Here is a 22,754-nt window from a genome sequence, read left to right as displayed (position 1 = left end):
CCCACTTTGTCATTTACTTTGTGCTCTGCTTCTGTGTATGTATGTAAACTAAGAAAGAAGCCCCACTAGATCACTTAACTTGCAAATATATAATAAACAAGTGACATTATTTAAAAGCAAATATATCAGCACAAGGATTCACCTTCTCCTTCTGTGGCAAATTTCTGAGCAGAGGCATTGACTGCTCTGACTCTCTCTGCCTGAATGGCAATGTCTGCTTCCACAAGCGCATGCTTCTGTAACAGATCCTCCACTCCCAGCAGATGCTTGCCATAATCCTGAGACAGGAGCAGCACCTGCAGAAATCATAAGATCACAAACAGTGAAGAAAAGGCAAGCATCGTTTATGACATACCATAAACCTGTATCGAGAAAGAGTGGTGTCATATTAAGGACCATTTGCCCTAAAGAAACGTGGTGAAATATGGTCCATGTTGGTGCAGGTCCTATTGTTGAGATTAGTTTTATTATAATACAGGAAAAAAAGTCAGTTTCGTGAAAAATGACATGGGCCCTAAGAAGGCTCTTGTCTAAGCGATTTCTCTCTCTCTCCCCTGCCCTCCCTACCCCTCCATGTTCAGCAATTCTCCCCGCCCTCCTCTCCCATCCAATCCATGTCCCGCGATCCTCCCCTCCCACGATTCTCCTCTGCCCTCCCATCCGTGTCCCGCGATTCTCCCCTCACCTCCCATCCCATCGATGTCCAGCGATTCTCCTCTCCCCTGCCCTCCCATCCATGTCTCCTCTGCCCTGCCTTGCCCTCCCACCCCATCCATGTCCAGCAATTCTAGCCTCTTCTCTCTTCCTCTCCCCTCCATGGCCAGTGACTCTGTCCTTTCTGCCGCCCTGCCTTTAAGCCGTTCATCTTACCTCAGGTCACAGCGGCAGAAGGCTGGCCTGTCGCCTCCAGCCTTCCCTTTGATTGTTCCGCCCTCCTCTGACGTCATTTTGTCTTTCCGCAAGGATGGGACACAGAGGGAAAGGAACGCTGGAGGCGAGCTGATGTCAGCATGCTGTTACGAACCCAGTCAGCCAGCCACACAGGGAAACAGAGTGACCAATTATTATATATTATAATATATATGATAAAACTTAACATGAGTTTTGATGTTAAGATAAAATCATGCTGGGATTGAGCGGATGAAGAGTGAATGAGAAGGTGTTACCTTGTGTGAAAAGAGTCACTGATGAGGCTCTGCATGATTTGAATTGTATAGTCACGTACCTTATCTAAATGTATCAGTGCTGGGTTTTGTGATATGGAATTTACTACTCCCACTTGCTGAACTGATTTGGACCATTAACATTTGATTTATCATACTGTAAGCCTGTGGCAGTCCTGTACTTCACTTCTGATATTTCACGTCTACACAAATTATAACAATGTCAATTATTCCCCTTCTAGGTTAACAATGCCAAAACCACAATGTACTCAAAGACATTTAAAGTTGGGAAAAGCGAGCTCAATGCACTATTCCGTGACAAATATTTGATAGTGAGCAGTGTTGTCTCTCTACCCTTTTATAAAGATCATTTCCCTAAAGCTAACACCAATCATTTATTTATTTATAACATTTGTATCCCACATTTTCCCACCTATTTGCAGGCTCAATGTGGCTTACATAATTCCACAAGTGGTGATTACCAGTTCCAGATAGGAGAAATACATAGTTGTAGCAATGGGACAGATTAGGTTAGGTTACAAGAGGAAAGTTCGTCCTATGATAAGAGCTAAAGGTAATAGGTTAAACTTCAATCATGACAAAAAATAGCTTGAAAAATTAGGATCATTAAACTGGAAATCAAGATAATTAGCAAAACAGTTGAGATATAGAGAATACATGTTGTATAATTGCGTTTTGTTAATTTGAATTTATGAGGAGTTATTGTATGCTTTCTTAAATAAGTTTTCAATAGGTTACGGAAGGTCATGATGTCGTGTGTTATTTTTATGGATTTTGGTAATTCATTCCAAATTTGCGTGCATATGTAAGAGAAGCTGGATGCATATGTTAATTTATATTTCTGTCCCTTACAGTTTGGGTAGTGGAGATTCAGGAATGTTCGTGATGAGCTGGTAGAGTTCCTGGTTGGTAGGTCAATAAGGTCTAAACAAAAAAAACAGCACCACGGGCCTTTAAAAATGGAACACAGTTCTTTAATGAATGAGCCTTGACAAAAAGACCCGACACGGGCCGTGTTTCGGTGACTAGCACCTGCGTCAGGGGTCTACATAGAATACAAAACATAGAAATAATATATTTTTAAAAATTTTTTTAAATATGAGTAAAACCAAAGATTAATATTTAGACTCATCAAGCATACATATATAAGCCTATATAAACACCTAAAGCATTTAATATTTTAACATTGCATTTAATATTTTAACATTCTCATATATTATTATATAGTAATTTGAAAATAAATGGATAATTAATCAAAACAAAAATGGTAACTCACCACAGTGATGACGTGGAAAACTTGGGGAATAACTCGAATATATTCCTCTACAATATATTATTCCTTACTTTTGGACAAAAAAATTTTCATATATTAATATTATATGTTTAAAATGCTTATTTTAATTATTTATAATATATTTTATAAAAAGGTCATATTATATAATACTGGCTATAACTAAATTTCATATTCATAAAAGCTTAAACAGGTCAAAAATAATTTTTTAAAACATTTTAAAATATACAATAAATTTCAAACATTACACTGATAATATCATGAACCTTCAAAAACATTCAAATCAGCACAGAAATGAATAAATATATACATCTTCAAATATTAAAAAGCCAAAACTATAATATCTAGTGGCATTACTTGATCTTAATTTTAAAAAGACAACATTTTGTCACTATATGTGTATGTGTATATATACATATATATATATATATATATATACATACACACATACACATATATACATACACATATATATACACATGCAAGTGTGTGCATGCATACATATATATACACATACATATTATAGCATTAACAGGGCTTCTATTATCTTTTGGAGCTCACCCATATAGTGACAAAATGCTGTCTTTTTAAAATTAAGATCAAGTAATGCCACTAGATATTATAGTTTTGGCTTTAATTTTATATTTGAAGATGTATATATTTATTCATTTCTGTGCTGATTTGAATGTTTTTGAAGGTTTATGATATTATCAGTGTAATGTTTGAAATTTATTGTATATTTTAAAATGTTTTAAAAAATTATTTTTGACCTGTTAGTTTAAGCTTTTATGAATATGAAATTTAGTTATAGCCAGTATTATATAATATGACCTTTTTATAAAATATATTATAAATAATTAAAATAAGCGTTTAAACATATAATATTAATATATGAAAAAACATTTTGTCCAAAAGTAAGGAATAATATATTGTAGAGGAATATATTCGAGTTATTCCCCAAGTTTTCCACGTCATCACTGTGGTGAGTTACCATTTTTGTTTTGATTAATTATCCATTTATTTTCAAATTACTATATAATAATATATGAGAATGTTAAAATATTAAATGCAATGTTAAAATATTAAATGCTTTAGGTGTTTATATAGGCTTATATATGTATGCTTGATGAGTCTAAATATTAATCTTTGGTTTTACTCATTATATTTTTAAAAAAAATTTTTAAATATATTATTTCTATGTTTTGTATTCTATGTAGACCCCTGACGCAGGTGCTAGTCACCGAAACACGGCCCGTGTCGGGTCTGTTTGTCAAGGCTCATTCATTAAAGAACTGTGTTCCATTTTTAAAGGCCCGTGGTGCTGTTTTTTGTGTTTGGACTTTAGTTTGTACTTTGTTCCCTCTCTTTTGTTACATCCAGGTCAATAAGGTCTGACATACATCCTGGAGCCTCACCATGGATTATCTTATGAACCAGGGTGCAAACCTTAAAAGTGATCCATTCTTTTAAAGGGAGCCAGTGTAGTTTTCCTCGTAAGGGACTAGCACTTTCATATTTCATTTTGCCAAATATGAGTCTGGCTGCCTTGATCTGTGCAGTTTGAAGTTTTTAAATAATTTCTTTGCACCCAGCATAGATGGCATTGCAGTAGTCTAGTTGGCATAACACCAATGATTGCACCAGTCTGCAGAATGCTTTTCTTGGAAAGAAAGGTTTAATTCTTTGAAGTTTCCACATGGAATGGAACATTTTCTTTGTTATGATTTTCGCATGGTTTTCTAATGTAAGGTTGCGGTCAATTGTAACTCCTAAAATTTTCAAAGTATCTGAGACGGGGAGAGTAAAGCTAGGGATGTTTAACTTAGTGGGTTTGTACTTTCTGTGCTGTGATGAAAGAATGAGACATTGTGTTTTCTCAGCATTGAGTTTTAATTTAAAAGCATCCGCCCATGACTTCATTATATGGAAGCTATCGTTTATTGCTTTAGTAATTTCTGTTAGGTCATGTTTAAATGGGATATAAATCGTAACATCATCTGTATAAATGAAAGGCTTAAGGCCCTAGTTTGCTAATGTTTTGGCCAAATGGCGTCATCAATAAATTGAAAAGGGACAGTGAAAGTGGAGATCCCTGAGGGACTCCACATTCTGATTTCCAAGATGATATTGTTGAATTTGATATCACTTGGTATGTACTAGTTGTTAAGAAACCTTTGATCCAGTAAGTACGTTTCCTGTTATTCCAAAGTATTCTAAAATATTTAGCAGAATTTCGTGATCAACTAAGTCGAAGGCACTGGACATGTCGAATTGTAGGAGAAGTATGCTCTATCCCTTTGATATTGCTTGCTTAAATTTGGCTAGTAGGGTGGTCAGTACAGTTTCTGTACTGTGGTTAGATCGAAATCCTGACTGTGATTCATGTAAAATCATGAACTTATTTAAATAATCGGTAAGTTGTTTAGTCACCATTCCTTCCATCAGTTTGACTGCTAAAGGAATGGATGCTACTGGACGGTAATTGCTTATATCATTTACTTTTTTCTTTATGTCCTTCAGTATTGGTGTGAGTAATATATTTCCTTTATCATTAGGGAAGAGACCATGTTGTAACATGTGGTTTAGATGTTTTGTGAGGTCTATTATGAAGCGTTTAGGGGCAAATCTTATTAAGTTATTGGGGCATGTATCAAGCTTGCAGTGGGATTTAGCAAATTTACTAATCACTTGGCTGATGGATTCTTCAGTGAGGGTAGTGAAGTTAGACCAAATTCTGTCAGCTGGATATTCTTCAAAAGATGGATCCAAGCAGTCGAAGAATATTTCATGGTTAGTAGTGATAGATGATAATGTGGTTCAGATCTTAGCAATTTTCTCATCAAAATACTTAGCAAGAATGTCAGCTGATGGAATATCTGTGGTAGATGAAGTGAGTGGAGTGGTGTTTAGTAATTTGTTCACTAGTAGAAAAAGTTTGTGTGTGTCTGAAGTCTGGACCAATTTTTGTTTTGTAATATAATCTTTTGGAATGATGTATAGCATATTTATACTTCCTTTGGATTTGTTTCCAAGCGTTTAATGTCTTCATATTTTCTTTTATTCCATGCTCTTTCCTATCTTCTAACCTGGGTTTTTAGCTTTTTTAACTCTTCATTAAACCAAGGTATCGAGTTATTTCTTCGTGAGGATTTTGTTTGTAGAGGTGCTATATTGTCTAGTGTATTCCTGCATCTAATGTCCCATTCTTGGAGATAATTATTCGAGTCTGTTTGAATAGTCCATTCGTCCTTGTAGAGCTGTTGCCAGAAAGTTATAGGATCAATTTTCCCTCTTGAGGTATAGGTGGTGCATTCCTGGTTCTGGTGTGTGTTTTTTCTTTTCCATTGTAAGGATATGTTCAACTTATAGTGATCTGACCAAGGTACTTCTTCCCATTTTGTATCAACTAGAGTTAGATTTAGATCTGATGGTAATTTGTATGTAATGAGGTCAAGAGTATGACCCTTGGTGTGGGTTGCTTGTATATTTGGCCAGATAAGGTCACATAGATGAAAAAACTCCTTACATTCTCTAACATTGGTTGAATTAGAATCATTTAAGTGTATGTCCCCTATAACAAGAACATTGGAGTTGGCTACACATGTTCAATATAAATTCCATAAGTAGTGATTGACACTCCAGCCAGTTTCCTGGTGGCCTATAGAACAGCACAATATTCAGGTGGTCATTCAAGGATGTATGGTGGATTCTTATTGAGGCTATTTCAAGATGTGGCATTATAGACTCGGCTGTTGTTGTAGTGATGAATTGGGATTTATGGATTAATGCTATACCTCCTCCTCGTTTTCCCTTTCTTGTCCAATGCGTGATTTTATAACCTGGAGGACATAGGTCTAAAATTGTAGGGTCATTTTGATCATGAAGCCAAGTTTCAGTGACGAGTAAGAGGTCAAGGTTATCAGTCGTAATCCAGTCTATTATATTTGTTTTATTTACTACTGATCTAGCATTAATATAACCCAGCCAGGTTATTTGATAAGGGTCGGTCTGATTTGGGGGTAAATTAATTTTCATTAATTGATTATTATCTTGTGTTTTAGATGTGTCTGATCCTTGCTTTCCTTTGTATTCATTTTGTCTCCGTGTAGTGGATCTTCCATTAATCTGATTACAGTTATTTTGGTAAAATAAAATCTTGGTGGGAGGACTATTAGTATTGAATAATGTAGGTATGCTCTTGGTGACAAGTAAGGGGTGTGGTAAATATATGGTGTATCAGGAATAAGGAGTAGATTATAAGAATCAGTTTAGTTATTTCCATTTTGGTTCCAGTCAGGATTTGTGAGAGGTTATTGTCAGGATTTGTGAGAGGTTTTTGTTGATGTGTTATGGTAGTTGGTCCTGGTTATGATTAGATCATTTTTAGTGCAGTTATAGTCAAATAGAGGTTTCAAAGGTATCTCAACAGCAGCTACCTATCTCCAGAAGGGGAGATACTCTGTGAGCTGCTTCTTCAAAGGCTAATTTGCTTTCTCCCAGCAGTCACTAGTCCCACCCACTAAGTTTAAAACTGTTAGTTGGGGGAAAGGACAAATTAGCTATTTTTGATGGACAAGAGAGAAATCTGATGACAAATAAGCTAATCAACTGCAAATAGGCAAGCGGCAAGCTTAAAGCAGGAGGATAGAGTGGATTGCTGCCTATCTCCAGAAGGGGAGATACTCTGTAAGCTGCTTGTTCAAAGGCTAATTAGCTTTCTCTCAGCAGAGTCACTAGTCCCACCCACTAAGTTTAAAACTGTTAGTTGGGGCAAGGGAGGAATTAGCTATTTTTGATGGACAAGACAGAAATCTGATGACAAATAAGCTAATCAATATTGTGCTGAGAACAGCAGATACCAATGCAAATAGGCAAGCGGCAAGCTTAAAGCAGGAGGGCAGAGTGGATTGCTGCCTATCTCCAGAAGGGGAGATACTCTGTCAGTCTCTACTCTGTCCTGCAAACCCTTTGGGTAATTCTGACAAATTACTGAAGAAGTTTTGCTTTTACTAAAACCTAGTAAAAAGTTACCAGCGGAGATTAGTCCGTGCTTTCTTGTTGGTAAGCTTTTTGTCACCAAATGCACACATTTTTGAATCATAAAAACCCACATTGCTGCTTTTTCTTCCTGTCTCTGGGAATGTCTCAACTTTATGCAGACAAAAGTATACATATTTGGTATTTATTTACTTATGGGAACTGTGCAAGCCTGTGGATAAGTAAAGCGAAGATACATACCTGTAGCAGGTATTCTCCGAGGACAGCAGACTGATTGTTCTCACATGTGGGTCGACGTCCGCATCAACCCAGGAATCGGCATTTTGCAAGAAAAATATAAAAAAAAGTTTTGCCAGAGACTCTGACACGCGTACAGCGCACACCGCGCATGCACGGACCAATTTCCCGCCCATCACGCGAACACGTTCCTCAGTTAAATCAAAAGCATAAAAAGAAACAAATCAACTCCAAAGAGGAGGCGGGTGAGTTTGTGAGATCAGCCTGCTGTTCTTGAAGAATACCTGCTACAGGTAAGTATCTTCGTTTTCTCCGAGGACAAGCAGGCTGCTTGTTCTCCTCACATGTGGGGTATCCCTAGCAACCAGGCTCACTCAAAACAATGAACATTGGTCAATTGGGCCTCACAACAGCGAGGACATAAAATAGATTGACCTGAAACCATAAACAACTGTGACTGCAGCCTGGAACAGAACAACAATGAGTCTGGGGGGAGGGGGGGGGGGGAGTTGGATTCTAAACCCCGTACAGATTCTGCAGCACCAACTGCCCAAACTGACTGTCGCATCGGGTATCCTGCTGAAGGCAGTAGTGAGATGTGAATTTGTGGACTGATGACCACGTTGCCGGCCTTGCAAACCTCCTCAATGGAGGCTGACTTTAAGTGAGCCACTGATGCAGCCATGGCTCTAACATTGTGAGCCGTGACATGGTCCTCTAGAGTCAGCCCAGCTTGGGCGTAAGTGAAGGAAATGCAATCTGCTAGCCAATTGGAGATTGTGCGTTTTCCTATGGCGACTCCACTCCTGTTGGGATCAAAAGAAACAACCAGCTGGGTGGACTATCTAAAGGGCTTTGTCCGCTCCACGTAAAAGGCCAATGCTCTCGAGGTCCAAGGTGTGCAAACTGCTTTCGCCAGGGCGGGTGTGAGGATGGGGAAAAAACTCAGAAACCACCTTTGGCAGGAACTTAGGGTGCGTGCAGAGGACTACTCTGTTGTGATGAACTTTGATATAAGGTGCATGTACTACTAAGGCCTGAAGCTCACTGACCCTACGAGCTGAAGTAACAGCCACCAAGAAAACGACCTTCCAGGTCAAGCATTTCAGATGGCAGGAATTCAGCGGTTCAAAATGAGCTTTCATCAGCTGAGTGAGAATGACGTTGAGATCCCATGACCATGGTGGAGGTTTGACTGGGGGCTTTGACAAAAGCAAACCTTTCATGAAGCGAACAACTAAAGGCTGTCCAGAGATAGGCACTAATCGCACTAAGATGAACCCTTACTGAGTTGGTTTTGAGGCCAGACTCTGGTAAGTGTAGAAGGTATTCAAGCAGGGTCCATGTAGAACAAGAAAGAGGCTAGGGCCTTGCTGTCATACCAGACGGCAAATCTCCTCCATTTGAAAGAATAACACTTCTTCGTGGAATCTTTTCTGGAAGCAAGCAACACTCGGGAGACACCCTCTGAAAGACCCAAGGAGGCGAATTCTAAGCTCTCAACATCCAGGCCGTAAGAGTCAGAGACTGGAGGTTGGGATGTAGAAGTGACCCCTCGTTCTGGGTGATGCTTGTTGGAAAACAGTCCAATCTCCATGGTTCTTCAGAGGACAACTCCAGAAGAGGGAACCAAATTTATTTTATTTTTGTTACATTTGTACCCCGCGCTTTCCCACTCATGGCAGGCTCAATGCAGCTTACATACTGTATATAGGTACTTATTTGTACCTGGGGCAATGGAGGGTTAAGTGACTTGCCCAGAGTCACAAGGAGCTGCCTGTGCCTGAAGTGCAAATCGAACTCAGTTCTTCAGTTCCCCAGGACCAAAGTCCACCAACCTAATCTTACGCGGCCAGAAGAGAGCAATCAGGATCATGGTTCTGCAGTCTTGCTTGAGTTTCAGCAAAGTCTTCCCTACTAGAGGTATGGGAGGATACACATACAGAAGGCCTGTCCCTCAATGCAGGAGAAAGGCATATGACGCTAGTCTGTCGTGGGCCTGAAGTCTGGAACAGAACTGAGGGACCTTGTGATTGATCTGGGTGGCAAACAGATCCACAGAGGGGGTGCCCCATGCTTGGAAGATCTTGCGAACTACGCCCATGTTCAGTGACAACTCGTGAGGTTGCATTATCCTGCTCAACTTGTCGGCCAGACTGTTGTTTACGCCTGCTAGATAAGTGGCTTGGAGAAACATGCCGTGACGGCCAGCCCAAAGTCACATCTGGACAGCTTCCTCATACAGAGGGCGAGATCCGGTGCCCCCCCTGCTTGTTGGTGTAAAACATGGCAACCTGATTGTCTGTCTGAATTAAGATTACTTGGTTGGACAGCCAATCTCTGAAAGCCTTCAGAGCGTTCCAGATTGCTCTTAACTCCAGGAGGTTGATCTAAAACATCTTTCCTGAAAGGACCAGGCTCCCTGAGTGTGGAGCCCATCTACATGAGCTCCCCACCCCAAGAGAGATGCATCTGTCGTCACCACTTTTCATGGCTGAGGAACTTGGAATGGTAGTCCCATGGTCAAATTGGATCGAATTGTCCACCACTGAAGAGAATTCTGAAAGCCGGTGAACAACTGGATTACATCCTAGAGTGGAGTAGCCTAGTGGTTAGTGCAGCGGACTCTGATCCTGGGGAACTGGGTTCGATTCCCATTGCAGCTCCTTGTGACTCCGGGCAAGTCACTTAACTATCCATTGCACCTGGTACAAAATAAGTACCTGAATATATGTAAACCGCTTTGAATGTAGTTACAAAAACCTCAGAAAGGCGGTATATCAAGTCCCATTTCCCTTTCCCTCCCCTTCCTCTAGATCCCCCGCAGCTTGAAACCACTGGGAAGCTAGGATCCACTGAGCTGATCTCATATGTAGACGTGCCATGGGAGTCACATGAACTGTGGAGGCCATGTGCAGAGTTTTGGTTATGGTGTACTGGTCCTTTTAAGAGCCCTTTTGAAATGTAGACCACAGGGACCACAATGCAACAGGGCAAAGGGAGTTTAGAAAGCCAACACTTGCTTTACCAAAAGAAAATCCTGCTAAACCAATCTGATTGACTTCTTTGACTGAGTAACCAAAGAACTGGATAAAGGACATGTGCTGGATGTAATCTACTTGGATTTCAGCAAAGCGTGGGATAAACATGCGTGGGTTAAACATAAAGGAATCATGTTCAGAAGGAATGGATCCTCAGGAGCTTAGCTGAGATTGGGTGGCAAAAGCCGGTAGTGGGAGGCGGGGATAGTGCTGGGCAGACTTATACGGTCTGTGCCAGAGCTGGTGGTGGGAGGCAGGGCTGGTGGTTGGAAGGCGGGGATAGTTCTGGGCAGACTTATACGGTCTGTGCGAGCCGGTGGTTGGGAGGCAGGGATAGTGCTGGGCAGACTTATATGGTCTGTGCCCTGAAAAAGACAGGTACAAATCAAGGTAAGGTATAGAAAAAAAGTGGAACATATGAGTTATCTTGTTGGGCAGACTGGATGGACCGTGCAGGTCTTTTTCTGCCGTCATCTACTATGTTACTATGTTAGAAGTCTCAACATCTGCCAAGCCATGACCTGCTGAGACGCTTGGACCATGGACACCAGGGACAGAAGGTTGTCTTGCCCTTGCCTCGGGAAGATAAGCTTGAGCTGTCAGTGTTCAACAGAGCTCCAATGAATTCCAACTTTTGGACTGGGGTGAGCTGGGATTTGGGATAATTTATGACGAACCCCAGTAGCCCTAGGACCCGAATAGTCATTCGCATGGACTCCAGAGCACCTTCCTTCGAGGTGCTCTTCACCAGCAAATTGTCGAGATAAGGAAACACATGCACTCCCAGTCTGCGTAGCGATGCTGCAACTACAGCTAGGCATTTGGTAAACACTCTGGGCGCAGACGCCAGGCCAAAAGGCAGTACATGGTACTGAAAGTGCTGTGTTCCCAGCTGAAATCAAAGACATTTCCTGTGAGCTGGAAGTATCGAGATGTGTGTGTAAGCATCCTTTAAGTTCAGAGAGCATAGCCAATCGTTTTCCTGAATCATGGGAAGAAGGGTGCCGAAGGAAACCATCCTGAACTTTTCTCGGACAAGAAATTTGTTCAGGGCCCTTAGGTCTAGGATGGGATGCAATCCCCCCCTGTTTTATTTTGCACAAGGAAGTACCTGGAATAGAATCCCAGCTCTTCTTCCCCTGGTGGAACGGGTTCGACAGCTTGGGCCTGTAGAAGGGCGGAGAGTTCCTCTGCAAGTACCTGTTTGTGCTGGGAGCTGTAGGACTTAGCTCCTGGTGGGCAATTTGAAGGCTTGGAGTCCAGATTGAGGGTGTATCCTAACCATACAATCTGAAGAACCCACTGATCGGAGATTATAAGAGACCACCTTTGGTGAAAAAACATTAACCTCCCACCAACCAGCAAGTCGTCCGATACGTTTACTGAGGCTATGCTGAACTGGAGCCAGTCAAAAGCCTGTCCCTTGCTTTTGCTGGGGAGCCGCAGTAGCGTTCGGCGCACGGTGTTGATGAGGAAAAGCGCGCTGGGACTGAGCCTGGGCAGGCTGCCAAAAAGCAGGAGTGTACCTACGCCTAGCATAGGAATAGGGAGCACTCCTCTTCCCTCCAAAAAACCTCCTAGATGAGGAGGTAGTAGCAGAAGATGCCCGGCAGGAGAGAGAATCCATAGCACCATCGTGCTTCTTGAGCTGGTCAACCTCCACAAACTATTGAAGACCCATCTCTTTAACAAGGCATACCACAAAGATCAACATATGTGAACTCCTCCACATATATCCAGAACTGTATTATGCTATCTGCTTGTTTACTACTATAATGCTTTAACTTTATCATTCTACCAAAATCCTCCTGTAACACTAAATGTCTATTTTCTTATATATTTCCACTATTCATGATGTACTAGTAAAAAAGGCCCGTTTCCGAAACAAATGAAACGGGCGCTAGCATGTAGTTTTTTTTTTTCTCCTGTAGTTTTTCCTTTGAAGAGAAAAGCACTGTATGAAGCGGCGCTGTCTTTTCCCGGGGTGATTGAGGTCGGGGAATCCTTGAGGTGGGTTAGGGGTTGCCTTATGCCGGGGATGTTTTTTGTTGGTTGGCGGGAGAGCAGCACTGTCTGGGGCCGTCGGTTTTAACGGTATTTTTGGTCCTTGTGGCAAGCAGTGGCGTCTTGTTTTGGGTGGTGTGATTTGCGGAAGGGAGAGTACGCCACTCTTTCGGTTTGTTATAGGGCAGCAGCGTAGGAATGATGCAGGAGGAATGCAGGACGAATGCGCAGTGGGAAGCAGCGCGGTGTGTGCATCCTCGAGGTGGGTGACGGGTTTTTTGAGGCGGGGGATGGTTTTGCACGTCCTGGGTTGCTTGGTTCGTGAGAAGGTGAAGGGGGGGGGAGGTGTTCCAGTTATGTGCACGTGCGTGATAATGTTTTTTTTTTTCTTTATTGCCTCCGGTTTTGTATATTGAAGGAGTTAGCGGTTTTGTATATTCAAGCAGTTTGCCAGCCAGTCTGTACCGAATCCTAGGCTGGGGAGGAGTAGGCCCTCCTGGGTCAGTCTGTGATGCAGGCTAGGTCGGGTTTAATTTTTGCAGGTGGCGGCACACGTCGCAGATGGCGAGGGGCACGCTTCTTTTTTTCTTTCTTTGTTGCCTCCGGTTTTGTATATTGAAGGAATTAGCGGTTTTGTATATTCAAGCAGTTTGCCAGCCAGTCTCTACCGAATCCTAGGCTGGGGGAGGAGTAGGGAAACACGTTCCGCGTGTTTCCCTACTCCTTCCCCCGCCTAGGTCAGTCTATAATGCAGGCTAGGTCGGGTTTAATTTTTGCAGGTGGCGGCGCACGTTGCAGATGGCGAGGGGCACGCTGTACTCCTGTTTCCCCGGGTCCAACAACAATATTTATGTACATACCCAGTGCTGGGATATTCTCTGTTTCCAGCGGCGTTCGTCTGCTCTCTGTGCTGCTCAGACAATGAGGCATTCTACAGCTGAATGCTCCTCCCTTCTTCTGTTTGTTTCTTCTGATAGGTGAGGTGAGTTCTATGTCGCATTCCGTTGCCTGGTAACAGTTCTGCTTTGTTAGTGGGCAAGCCCCTTCTGATAGGTCCCTTCTGATAGGTCTGTGTTATGTCGGATGGCTTCACCACCATGAAACCATGAACCTACCCTTTATCGTGTGCTGTGACTTCAGAATCTTTGTCCTCAGAATGTTCACGGTGCGTTTTATTATATTAGATTGTAAGCCACATTGAGCCTGCAAAGAGGTGGGAAAATGCGGGATACAAATGCAATAAATAAATAAAGATCCTCTACTTTCTCACCAAAAAGGTTATCCCCCTGGCAAGGAACATCCGCCATCCACTGCTGGACCAAATGATCCAGGTCACAGACACGCAGTCATGAGAGTCTGCGCATCACTATACCTTGGACAGTGATCCTGGATGCTACATCAAAAGTGTTGAACGTACCCCTGGCCAGGAATTTTCGACACGCCTTCTGCTGCTTGACCACCTGGCGAAAAGGCTCGGCCTGCTCTAGAGGGAGTGCATCAACCAACCTAGACAGTTGCCTCACCGAGTTCCGCAAGTGGATGCTCGTGAAGAGCTGGTATGTCTGGATTTTGGCAGCGAGCATAGTGGCCTGATACATCTTCCTCCAAAAAGAGTTCAAGGTTCTAATTCTCTGCCTGGGGGCGCCGAGGCATAGTCCCTAGTGCTCTTGGCTCTTTTTGAGAGAAGAGTCCACCACCATGGAATTGTGAGATAGCAGAGACCTCATCAATCCAGGTTCCCCGTGGATCCGATATTGGGATTCAGTTTTTTTTTTTTTGGATCACGGGATTAGATAGAGGGAATGACCAGTTTCACATAAGGATTTCCTTCAGTACATTATGCAAAGGAGCTGTTGCAGCCTCTCTAGGCAGAGAAGGATAATCCAGGACCTCAAGCATCTCAGCCCTGGGCTCATCCACAACCTCCATAGGGAAAGGAATAGCCACAGCCATTTCCCGGACAAAGGAGGTAAAGGATAGACTCTCCGGTGGAGAAAGTCTCCTTTCTAGTGGAGGGGAAGGTTCAGAGGGAATCCCATAGGACTCGTCAGAAGAAAAGTACCTGGGATCCTCCTCTTCATCCCAAGAACGCTCATCTTCAATATCGGACAAGACGTCCCTCAGAGCAGTCCGAAACTAAGCCTGCCTCGATGCCAAGGAACTATGTTTCTCGATGGTGGTGCCGAGAAGTCGACACCTGCCTGGACTCCGGCGAAGCTTCCTCCACCGACGTTGAACGGGAATCGACCTGGGTGGCAGCTGACACCGATGCCGGAGGCGGCACCGAGGTGACTCCTTGGTACCGAGGACGTGGAATCCTCATGCCTCCTCGGGGCCGGGTCCGACGAAGGTCGGTCTCAGGGGGCCTGCATAACAGGAGGCCTTGAGGCAGGTGGAGACCCACTCGATGCCTCACTGCTCCCAGCGTGAATAGGTCTTTCAGCAGCCATTACCTCTGCTCCTGACATCAATGCTTTCCTCGAAGTCGATGTTGACGCTGCCGACCTCGGGACCGATGTCGAAGGACCAGATCGAGCCCCAAAAAGCTTTTCTTGTTGGGCTTCTCGAGACGCTTGGGTCCATTTCTTCATACGAAGACACAGACTACAAGCGGCTGGGCTATGAACGGGCCCAAGGCACGGGATACACCAGACATGGGTATCGGTACCAGAGATGGTCCGGTTGCACCGAGTACAACGTTTGAAGCCGCTGGGTGTCTTCAATGACATGGAAGGAAAAACAGCTTTGGCAAAATCAAAAGACGCGATTGTGCCTGTTAAAAGAAAAAAGGGCACAAAAAGAAGGGAACAACTCGACCGCGTCGAAAACAAAGGAAACTTTAAAAGGGGCAAAAATAAAGCAACTATTGGAAGTTTTTTTTTTTTTAAACTGTAGAATTTGTAAAAAAGAAAAGAAAAGAAGGCAAAAAGCCACGAGACGAATGGAGACTCTCAAGCCTGAGAGGATCGCAGAAAAAAAACTCTACTACATCTGAACACGGAGAAAAGAAAACTGAGGAACACGTTTGCAACACGGGCGGGAAATCGGTGCGCGCTGCACACGCACCAGAAGACTGGCAAAACTTTTCTTATATTTTCCTTGCAAAATGCCGATTCCTGGGCCGATGCAGACGTCGACCCACATGTGAGAATAAGCAGCCTGCTTGTGCTCGGAGAAAGTAAGCTACATCTTCATAGATAGAAGGACTCCTCTAAAACAAATTGTGAAGCAAACCAAGCAACAGCAAATAATTAACTTAAGGCTGACTCAAATTTAGTAGATTAAAAAATCAGGTGTCTCGGCAAATTCTCAGACTCCCCAGATTACTCTTTTGTCCGTACTACAAGCACTGCAGAGTTTCACTTTACCTGGTCCCCCTTCCAGGTATCTAACACTGTCATATACCAACAGCACTATCCTGGGCCCATTTTTCTTTTGATGTTCATTGTAATAGCTGCTGTTCAGCAGTAAATGCAGTGGGTTCATTTTTGCTCACCTTTCAGCATGACATGCTTTGATGTCAGAAAAAGGTATATTTATTATAAGTGTCTACAGATACACTAATGCAAAAGCTCCTGGCAGTTATGTGAAGCCCCACAGGTATGAGCAGGGAAGAGGAACATAAGAACATAAGTGTTGCAATACTGGGACAGACTGAAGGTCCATCAAGCCCAGCATCCTGTTTTCAACAATGGCCTATCCAGGTCACAAGCATCTGGCAAGATCCCGAACCAGTACAATATATTTTATGCTGCTTTTCCTAGAAATAAAAAGTGGATTTTCCCAAGTCCATCTTAATAATGGCTTATGGACTTTTCTTTTAGGAAGATATCCAAAACAGGATGTGCAATTGAAAACTTAAGATAAGGTCTGTTGGAAAAACTCAGCTCAATGTAAAGGGCTCATCTGTTAATGCAAGAGAAATCCCAGGAATGATTATAGAAGAAACTCAGGAGAGTCCCAAGAGATAAGTGATGGATATAATAAGAGAATAGGGTTAGCTGAATTGTTAAGCTAACTGAGGCAGAAGTACCCTCAAGATAGATAAATCCACACCACATGAGGAAGACTGCAAATGGTGAACCTGAAAATTGCAAGACTGAATTGCAGTAGAATTTCTCTCGTGGATACAAAGGCGGCCAGCTGCATAGTCGGATAAGGCAAACGGCTTACACAGTTATGAAAATGCAGCTGTATGTAATAGAAGCACTGTCCCAAACAAAGGTTAAGTATACCAAAGTTCCTTTAGCTAAATCTTTCCAGTGAACCACAAGAGAACGTAAGCAAAAACCATGGTGGCAGCTTAAAATAAAGTCAAACTCCTATGGAAATGGATGATCAAGCCATGCTACTAAATTGAGCTCTTGCCAAGAAACGCAGCTACTCCCTACTGTAATAAATCCCAGCTAAAATTTCAGCTAGAGACACTCCATGAAACTGTGCAAATTTTGTACAGGTGCTATATGCTTAATTATGCAGAAATCGTAAACAATAAGCTAAGAAGAGCTGAGCCCAAAGAACTTAATGATATCGGGGGGAAAGCTTCTTGGAGACCCAAGAAAAAAAAATGAGAGGCAAATAAGGATAACTAAGAGATCTACAAAGTAGGAAGGACAAAAAGGAACCAATAACAGAATGGCTAGCTTAAGCCATATTGTTAGAAATAGTTCTCACAAGAATTTGTTTTTAATTGCTGCATGCTATGAACAGCACATAGGAAATCAATTAAAGAAAGCAAATAATTTTATGCCAATATATAACAAGCAACACTGTATATGGCAGATTAAAACATCATCCAACTAATGAAGAAAAGTGGCAAAAGGCATAAACACAGAATTTATTTTCATACTGCTTTGTCTCTGGAGCACCGAGACTGATAAATGTGCTGTCATGCCAAAGCAAAACCTAACTGGCTTTGCCCTTATAAAAAATAAAAGAAAACGAATAAATATATCTCGCAAAAGGGAAGGCACCATAAAGGTAAAGTTTGACATGTTGAGGAGAGATTAAAAGGTCAACCTCTCTGCTCTGCGGAAAATGCTAGACTGCTGGTCCTGTGCTCAAGAAGGCACCCATGCATGCGCCATGAGTTTTAGTGACAGTGCACTATGGCAGTGTTCATACCGGGCTCTGTGGATGATGTCACCCATATGAGAATATTATGCCTGCTTATCCTCAGAGAAAGTAAAGATATCTTTTTTTTTTTTTTTTTAAAGGAACAGGAGCTAGAGCCTAGCAAGGCAACTCCAAGCTCAACTGAAACCCAGAATTTACATTGGGACAGGAAAATAAGCCCATGAGGGCACCCCTATCTCAACTGAAATAGTATAATACTGGCTCAGGAGACTAAGCCAATTAAGGCACTATCTAGTCAACTGGAGCTCAGAAAAAAAAACCCCACAACCCTCCAACAGAGGGAACCAGATTCAACTGAATGCTAATTAAAAACTAGGGTAGGAGCTGCAAGGTGAGATCATTAACCAGCTGCTGAAGACAGAGTATACTAAAGGACTATAAGTGAACGGTGATCTTATGAAACATATGACAAGGAACTACTTTCTTCCTCTGTCTTCATCCGTTAAATCGATGGGAATAACCCACAAGTCCTGGACTGATTTGTTTGGATGACAAGCTTTTTTTTTTTTTTTAAACCTGTACTGCCATTTCCACTATCTTGTGGGAAGATGAAGCAGCAGAACATCTCAACAGTGGGCTAAATGAATCCCTTTGATAAAGGATCCTTTAGTAATACATGCTAGGCATACTCAATTGGTACAGCTCAAAACTTCTTCCGGGATAGCTACTGCATACTAGCCACAATGGCCTGTGGAGAGGCAATTTTTCTCAGTTGAAGGCACAAGAAACCCTCAGGTACTAAACTGAGCCCTTTGGTTTGGAGCCGCTTCTTTCCTTTGTAACACAAGCGAGAGAACATATCTGTTACCATTCTGCCACCCAGATAATGAAGGCTGAGGGGAAAAGATATGTGAGGGCAGAAAGGTGCACTGGAGAATGCCCAGAAAGCCTTCTAAGTTTTTCTGGTCTCTAGGAGGTTGAATCTGAACTAGCATTATCAGGGATGACAACACACATGTGCGAGGCTGGTTTATTAGGCTTGTTCATGGAGAAAACTGAATCCCCAAACCTTTCTGTCTCATTTTCTGAACTTACCTTCATTTCATCCATCCAGTCCATAATGTATAGCATCTCCTGGAAAACCTTCTGCAGCCCAAGGTTCAGCTCCAGCCGCTGTCGGCGTGCCTTGAGCAACTCTAGCAGGTACTCCCAGAGGCGGATTACATTGTCTTTCCTGGCAGTAATACGTTTGATGTCATGGTAGTTCTCAGCCTCAAGCTCTCTGGCCACAGCAACCACCGCCTCTACACGCTCTTCATAGGCCGCAATGTCTGTCTCAATGGCTTCATGCTTTTTAGTGGCAGCTTCCACTGCTGGAAGGTCAAATCCAAAGTTGTCCTACAATGAAACAAGAGAAATCAGCTTAGTAATTTTGCTATTATCACATCTGTGACTATCTCAAAAAACTAATGCATATATTAGTAGGCATTTACTAAAGTGTGTTAAATGTAGTCCGATATTTAGTGCTGATTTCTAAATAAACTGCATGAAAACAAGGTTTACTATGGTGAGTAATGGATAGAAGTTATCAGTGGCAGAAGCATATCTGTATTTCTGTGTATAATGCCAAACTGATTCTCTCTTATTCCCACCCCCCTCTTAATTATCAAAAACTGTCTATGATAAAGAACCACCTCAATCAACCTAAAGGGCTGCTGTAGATCAGCTTAATTTCCCTCAACAAGCAGAAGCATGGCCCTGATCACCCTTGTAAGAGCACAACCCCATTCACATCCTGGCAGAAACACACCTCCCAAAAATGAGTAAAGCAAACCACCACTCTATCCCCCCTCCTCCACAACAGTTTCAACAGGGGCTGAGGAAGCTTCTAGTCCCCTAGGCACTCTCCTCTCCTTCATACTCTTGCCTACTTCTATCTTAAGTATCTCAGGAATCTTTACGGAAAAAGCAAACTCCTCTCATTCTGAGGCATCAAATTAAACCAATTGGTCTGATACTCATTTGCCCTGCATATCAGACTAAGGGAGGGGAGTTAAGGCTACATTTTTGCCTGTGCTAGGAGAGAAGGGGGAAACTGGGACTAAGATGTAACCAACAAATGCTCTTAAAAAAAAAAAGTGGTTAGGGTGGTGGACTTTGGTCCTGGGGAACTGAGGAACTGAGTTCGATTCCCACTTCAGGCACAGGCAGCTCCTTGTGAATCTGGGCAAGTCACTTAACCCTCCATTGCCCCATGTAAGCCGCACTGAGCCTGCCATGAGTGGGAAAGCGCGGGGTACAAATGTAACAAAAAAAACAAAAACATTTGTGAGTTACTACATATCTTGTGGCTTAATGCAACTTACAGCACCTCTTTTGAGTTTTCAACATATCCACAATGAATATGCATGATGAAATTCTTAACTGTATGTATAATACAATTTAAATTCCTTTATTCATTCAATTAAATATTACCTGAAATACTACATCAAATATATCACATTGTTATAAAATCCAGTCAACTCTTCCCAAACATACATTCACATCCTATTTTCTCATCCATACCTATAAACCACATATACACTTATCAGAACTTAGAGTTGATTGGATTTTATAACAATCAAACATATAAACGGCAAGTGACCGACTCACCTGCATATGCGCAGTAGAGACTTCCCTCTCTGTCCCGCCCTCGCGTCAAGATGTGATGATGTCAGAGGGCGGAACAGAGAGGAAAACGGAGTCGGAGTCACTGTCGGACGCTGCCGCCTGGAAACAAACATTGCGCGCACCAACCTTCACCCTCCCCCCCATCCCCGCCGCCGCTCCCATCCTCCTCCGTATCGGGCCCCCTGCACTGACCTGACAGTGCCTCTCACTTCTGTGTGGAAGTGCTGCAGGCAGCAGCAGAGCGATCTGTTGCTGCCTGCAGCACTTTCACACGGAGGTGAGAGAGGTGCTGTCAGATCAGTGCAGGGGGCCCAGCACGGAGGGGGGAGGGAGCGACGAGGGTAGCTGGAAATCTCGCCCGTTTTAACGGGCTTAACGGCAAGTGTGATATATTTGATGTAGTATTTCAGGTAACATTTAATTGAATGCTAAAGGAATTTAATTTGTATTATATATACAGTTGTTAAGAATTTTGTGATTATATTGATACAACTAGTTATTGAGTGTGAACCTTGATTTATATATGGCAATGAATATGCATGAGAAGATTTGGATGTTATGCCTCCTCAGTATGCAAACCATTTTCATACATATTCATGACTGGCTGAGTGTGCCCTGAGGACCGGGTTGAAAAGCACAGACTTGCAGCAATCCATCTGAATGTGTTTTTAAGGCTGATATTACAATAAGTTTTTACAAGCCATTGAGTGTCCCAGCAGGGGACAGGGTAGCAGTATAACAAATTATTAATAAGCAATTTTGCAACTGACAGAGTTCACTGACATTTCTGCATTAAAGTGTTTTTTATAAATTAATGTCAAATACCAATACATGCATAACCATTAACTCTAACTTATTAGATAATAAATAGATGTTTAACACACATTGAGCTCTTATGTTTCTATCTCAGTTTAACTTGCTCTCTGGAAAACAATCTGATCTAATGTTCTTGAATGAACAGAAAATGGTCAAATAAATCTACACTAAATCTGATGTTATTTCTTTATGTAGCCAAACACTGGCCAAGAGAAATGCATATTACATTACATACTACACTGCATACTACATTGGTTGAGATGATGGTGCAGGGATAAAGGATTTAGATTTGTTAGGAACTGGGCAACATTCTATGGAAGCCTATATGGTTCTCCAAACAAGTAGCTGAAAAATAAGAGCAAGAGAGGCTTTGTTCAAGAAATACAAAAGAATGCAGCAAAAGCATCATGGAAAAGATTATCGGATTAAAATCAAAGAAGTGGAGGGGGGGTCACATGATGCCGTGCTAGCGAGTGGGTGTTGTCAGGAAGAGCTCCTGGGCCCCAACCTCGAACTTTGCTTAATTTAAGGCACGTTTTTGGACTATTTAGGTAGAAATAGCAATATCACATTAAGATTCTTTTAGAGGCGAGCACAGAGTGGTGTGAAAAAGTGGATGGCGGCAAAAGCGCAATGCAGAAAGAGAAATCGTGCTGCAGTGATCTTAAAATGGCGGATGAAGCAGGGCCAACTACGGTGAGTTCAGCCTGAGATACAGAGATCGTGATGGAGGTTCGACAGGCCATAGATGAGTCGCTGGATAGCCGGTTGCAGAAAGTAACAGATAAGTTGGATATCGTTGATAGCCGGTTGGAATCCTTGCGTGGAGAATTTACAACATGCTGCCAGCATGAATAGCTCACTACAACCAATGAGGATTTACAAACACGACTTCAGGGGCTGGAGGAAAAAACGATGATATCGAAAATCGATCCAGGCGAAGAAACCTAAGATTGGTAGGCTTACCTAAGACAGTTACAGACCCGGAGCTCAGAAAGTTCTTGGAATCGTGGTTGATGTCTACGTTGCAACTGAACACTGGTGCAGGCCCTTTGCGGATTGAGAGGGCTCACTGGTTGGGCCCTTGTCAACCCCTGGATGCATGTCCTCGAGTGGTCATACTTAAATTACTTATGTTCACAAAGCAGATATTTTGCAGGCCATACGTAACAAGGGGCCACTTACTTATGACAATAAGACTATACTATACTTCCAGGATTTCTCCTCAAAGGTTTCCTTTCTGCAGAAGGCATATGTTCCAGTATGTACAGAGTTGCACCAACGCCACATTCAGTTCGTGCTTTTATATCCAGCACGTTTGGAGGTGTTCACTGAAGGCTGCAACTGTTTGAATCGGCTGAAAAAGCTAAAGCTTTTCTTCAAACTCTGTCATCTGCGAGTACTTAATTTTAATTGTGGCTATCTCAGTGGACAGGA

At 42.4% G+C, this 22,754-nt stretch overlaps 1 protein-coding gene across 2 annotated transcripts in view; it reads right to left on the bottom strand.

Moving 5' to 3' along the window:
• SPTBN1 (spectrin beta, non-erythrocytic 1) overlaps positions 1–22,754 on the bottom strand; it is a 547,674-nt gene that overhangs the window by 130,275 nt on the left and 394,645 nt on the right. For both annotated transcript variants that reach the window (XM_030195847.1, XM_030195848.1), the window contains 2 exons: positions 18,927–19,229; positions 143–296 (listed from right to left, as the gene is read on the bottom strand). In XM_030195847.1, coding sequence (XP_030051707.1) covers positions 143–296; positions 18,927–19,229 — 457 coding nt within the window. The remainder of the gene's footprint in view (positions 1–142; positions 297–18,926; positions 19,230–22,754) is intronic.

The sequence above is a fragment of the Microcaecilia unicolor genome, chromosome 3 (assembly GCF_901765095.1).
Source record: "Microcaecilia unicolor chromosome 3, aMicUni1.1, whole genome shotgun sequence".
Lineage (NCBI taxonomy): Eukaryota > Metazoa > Chordata > Amphibia > Gymnophiona > Siphonopidae > Microcaecilia > Microcaecilia unicolor.
Note: the sequence above shows the minus strand (reverse complement) of the source record. Positions and strands in the feature narration are given on the sequence as shown.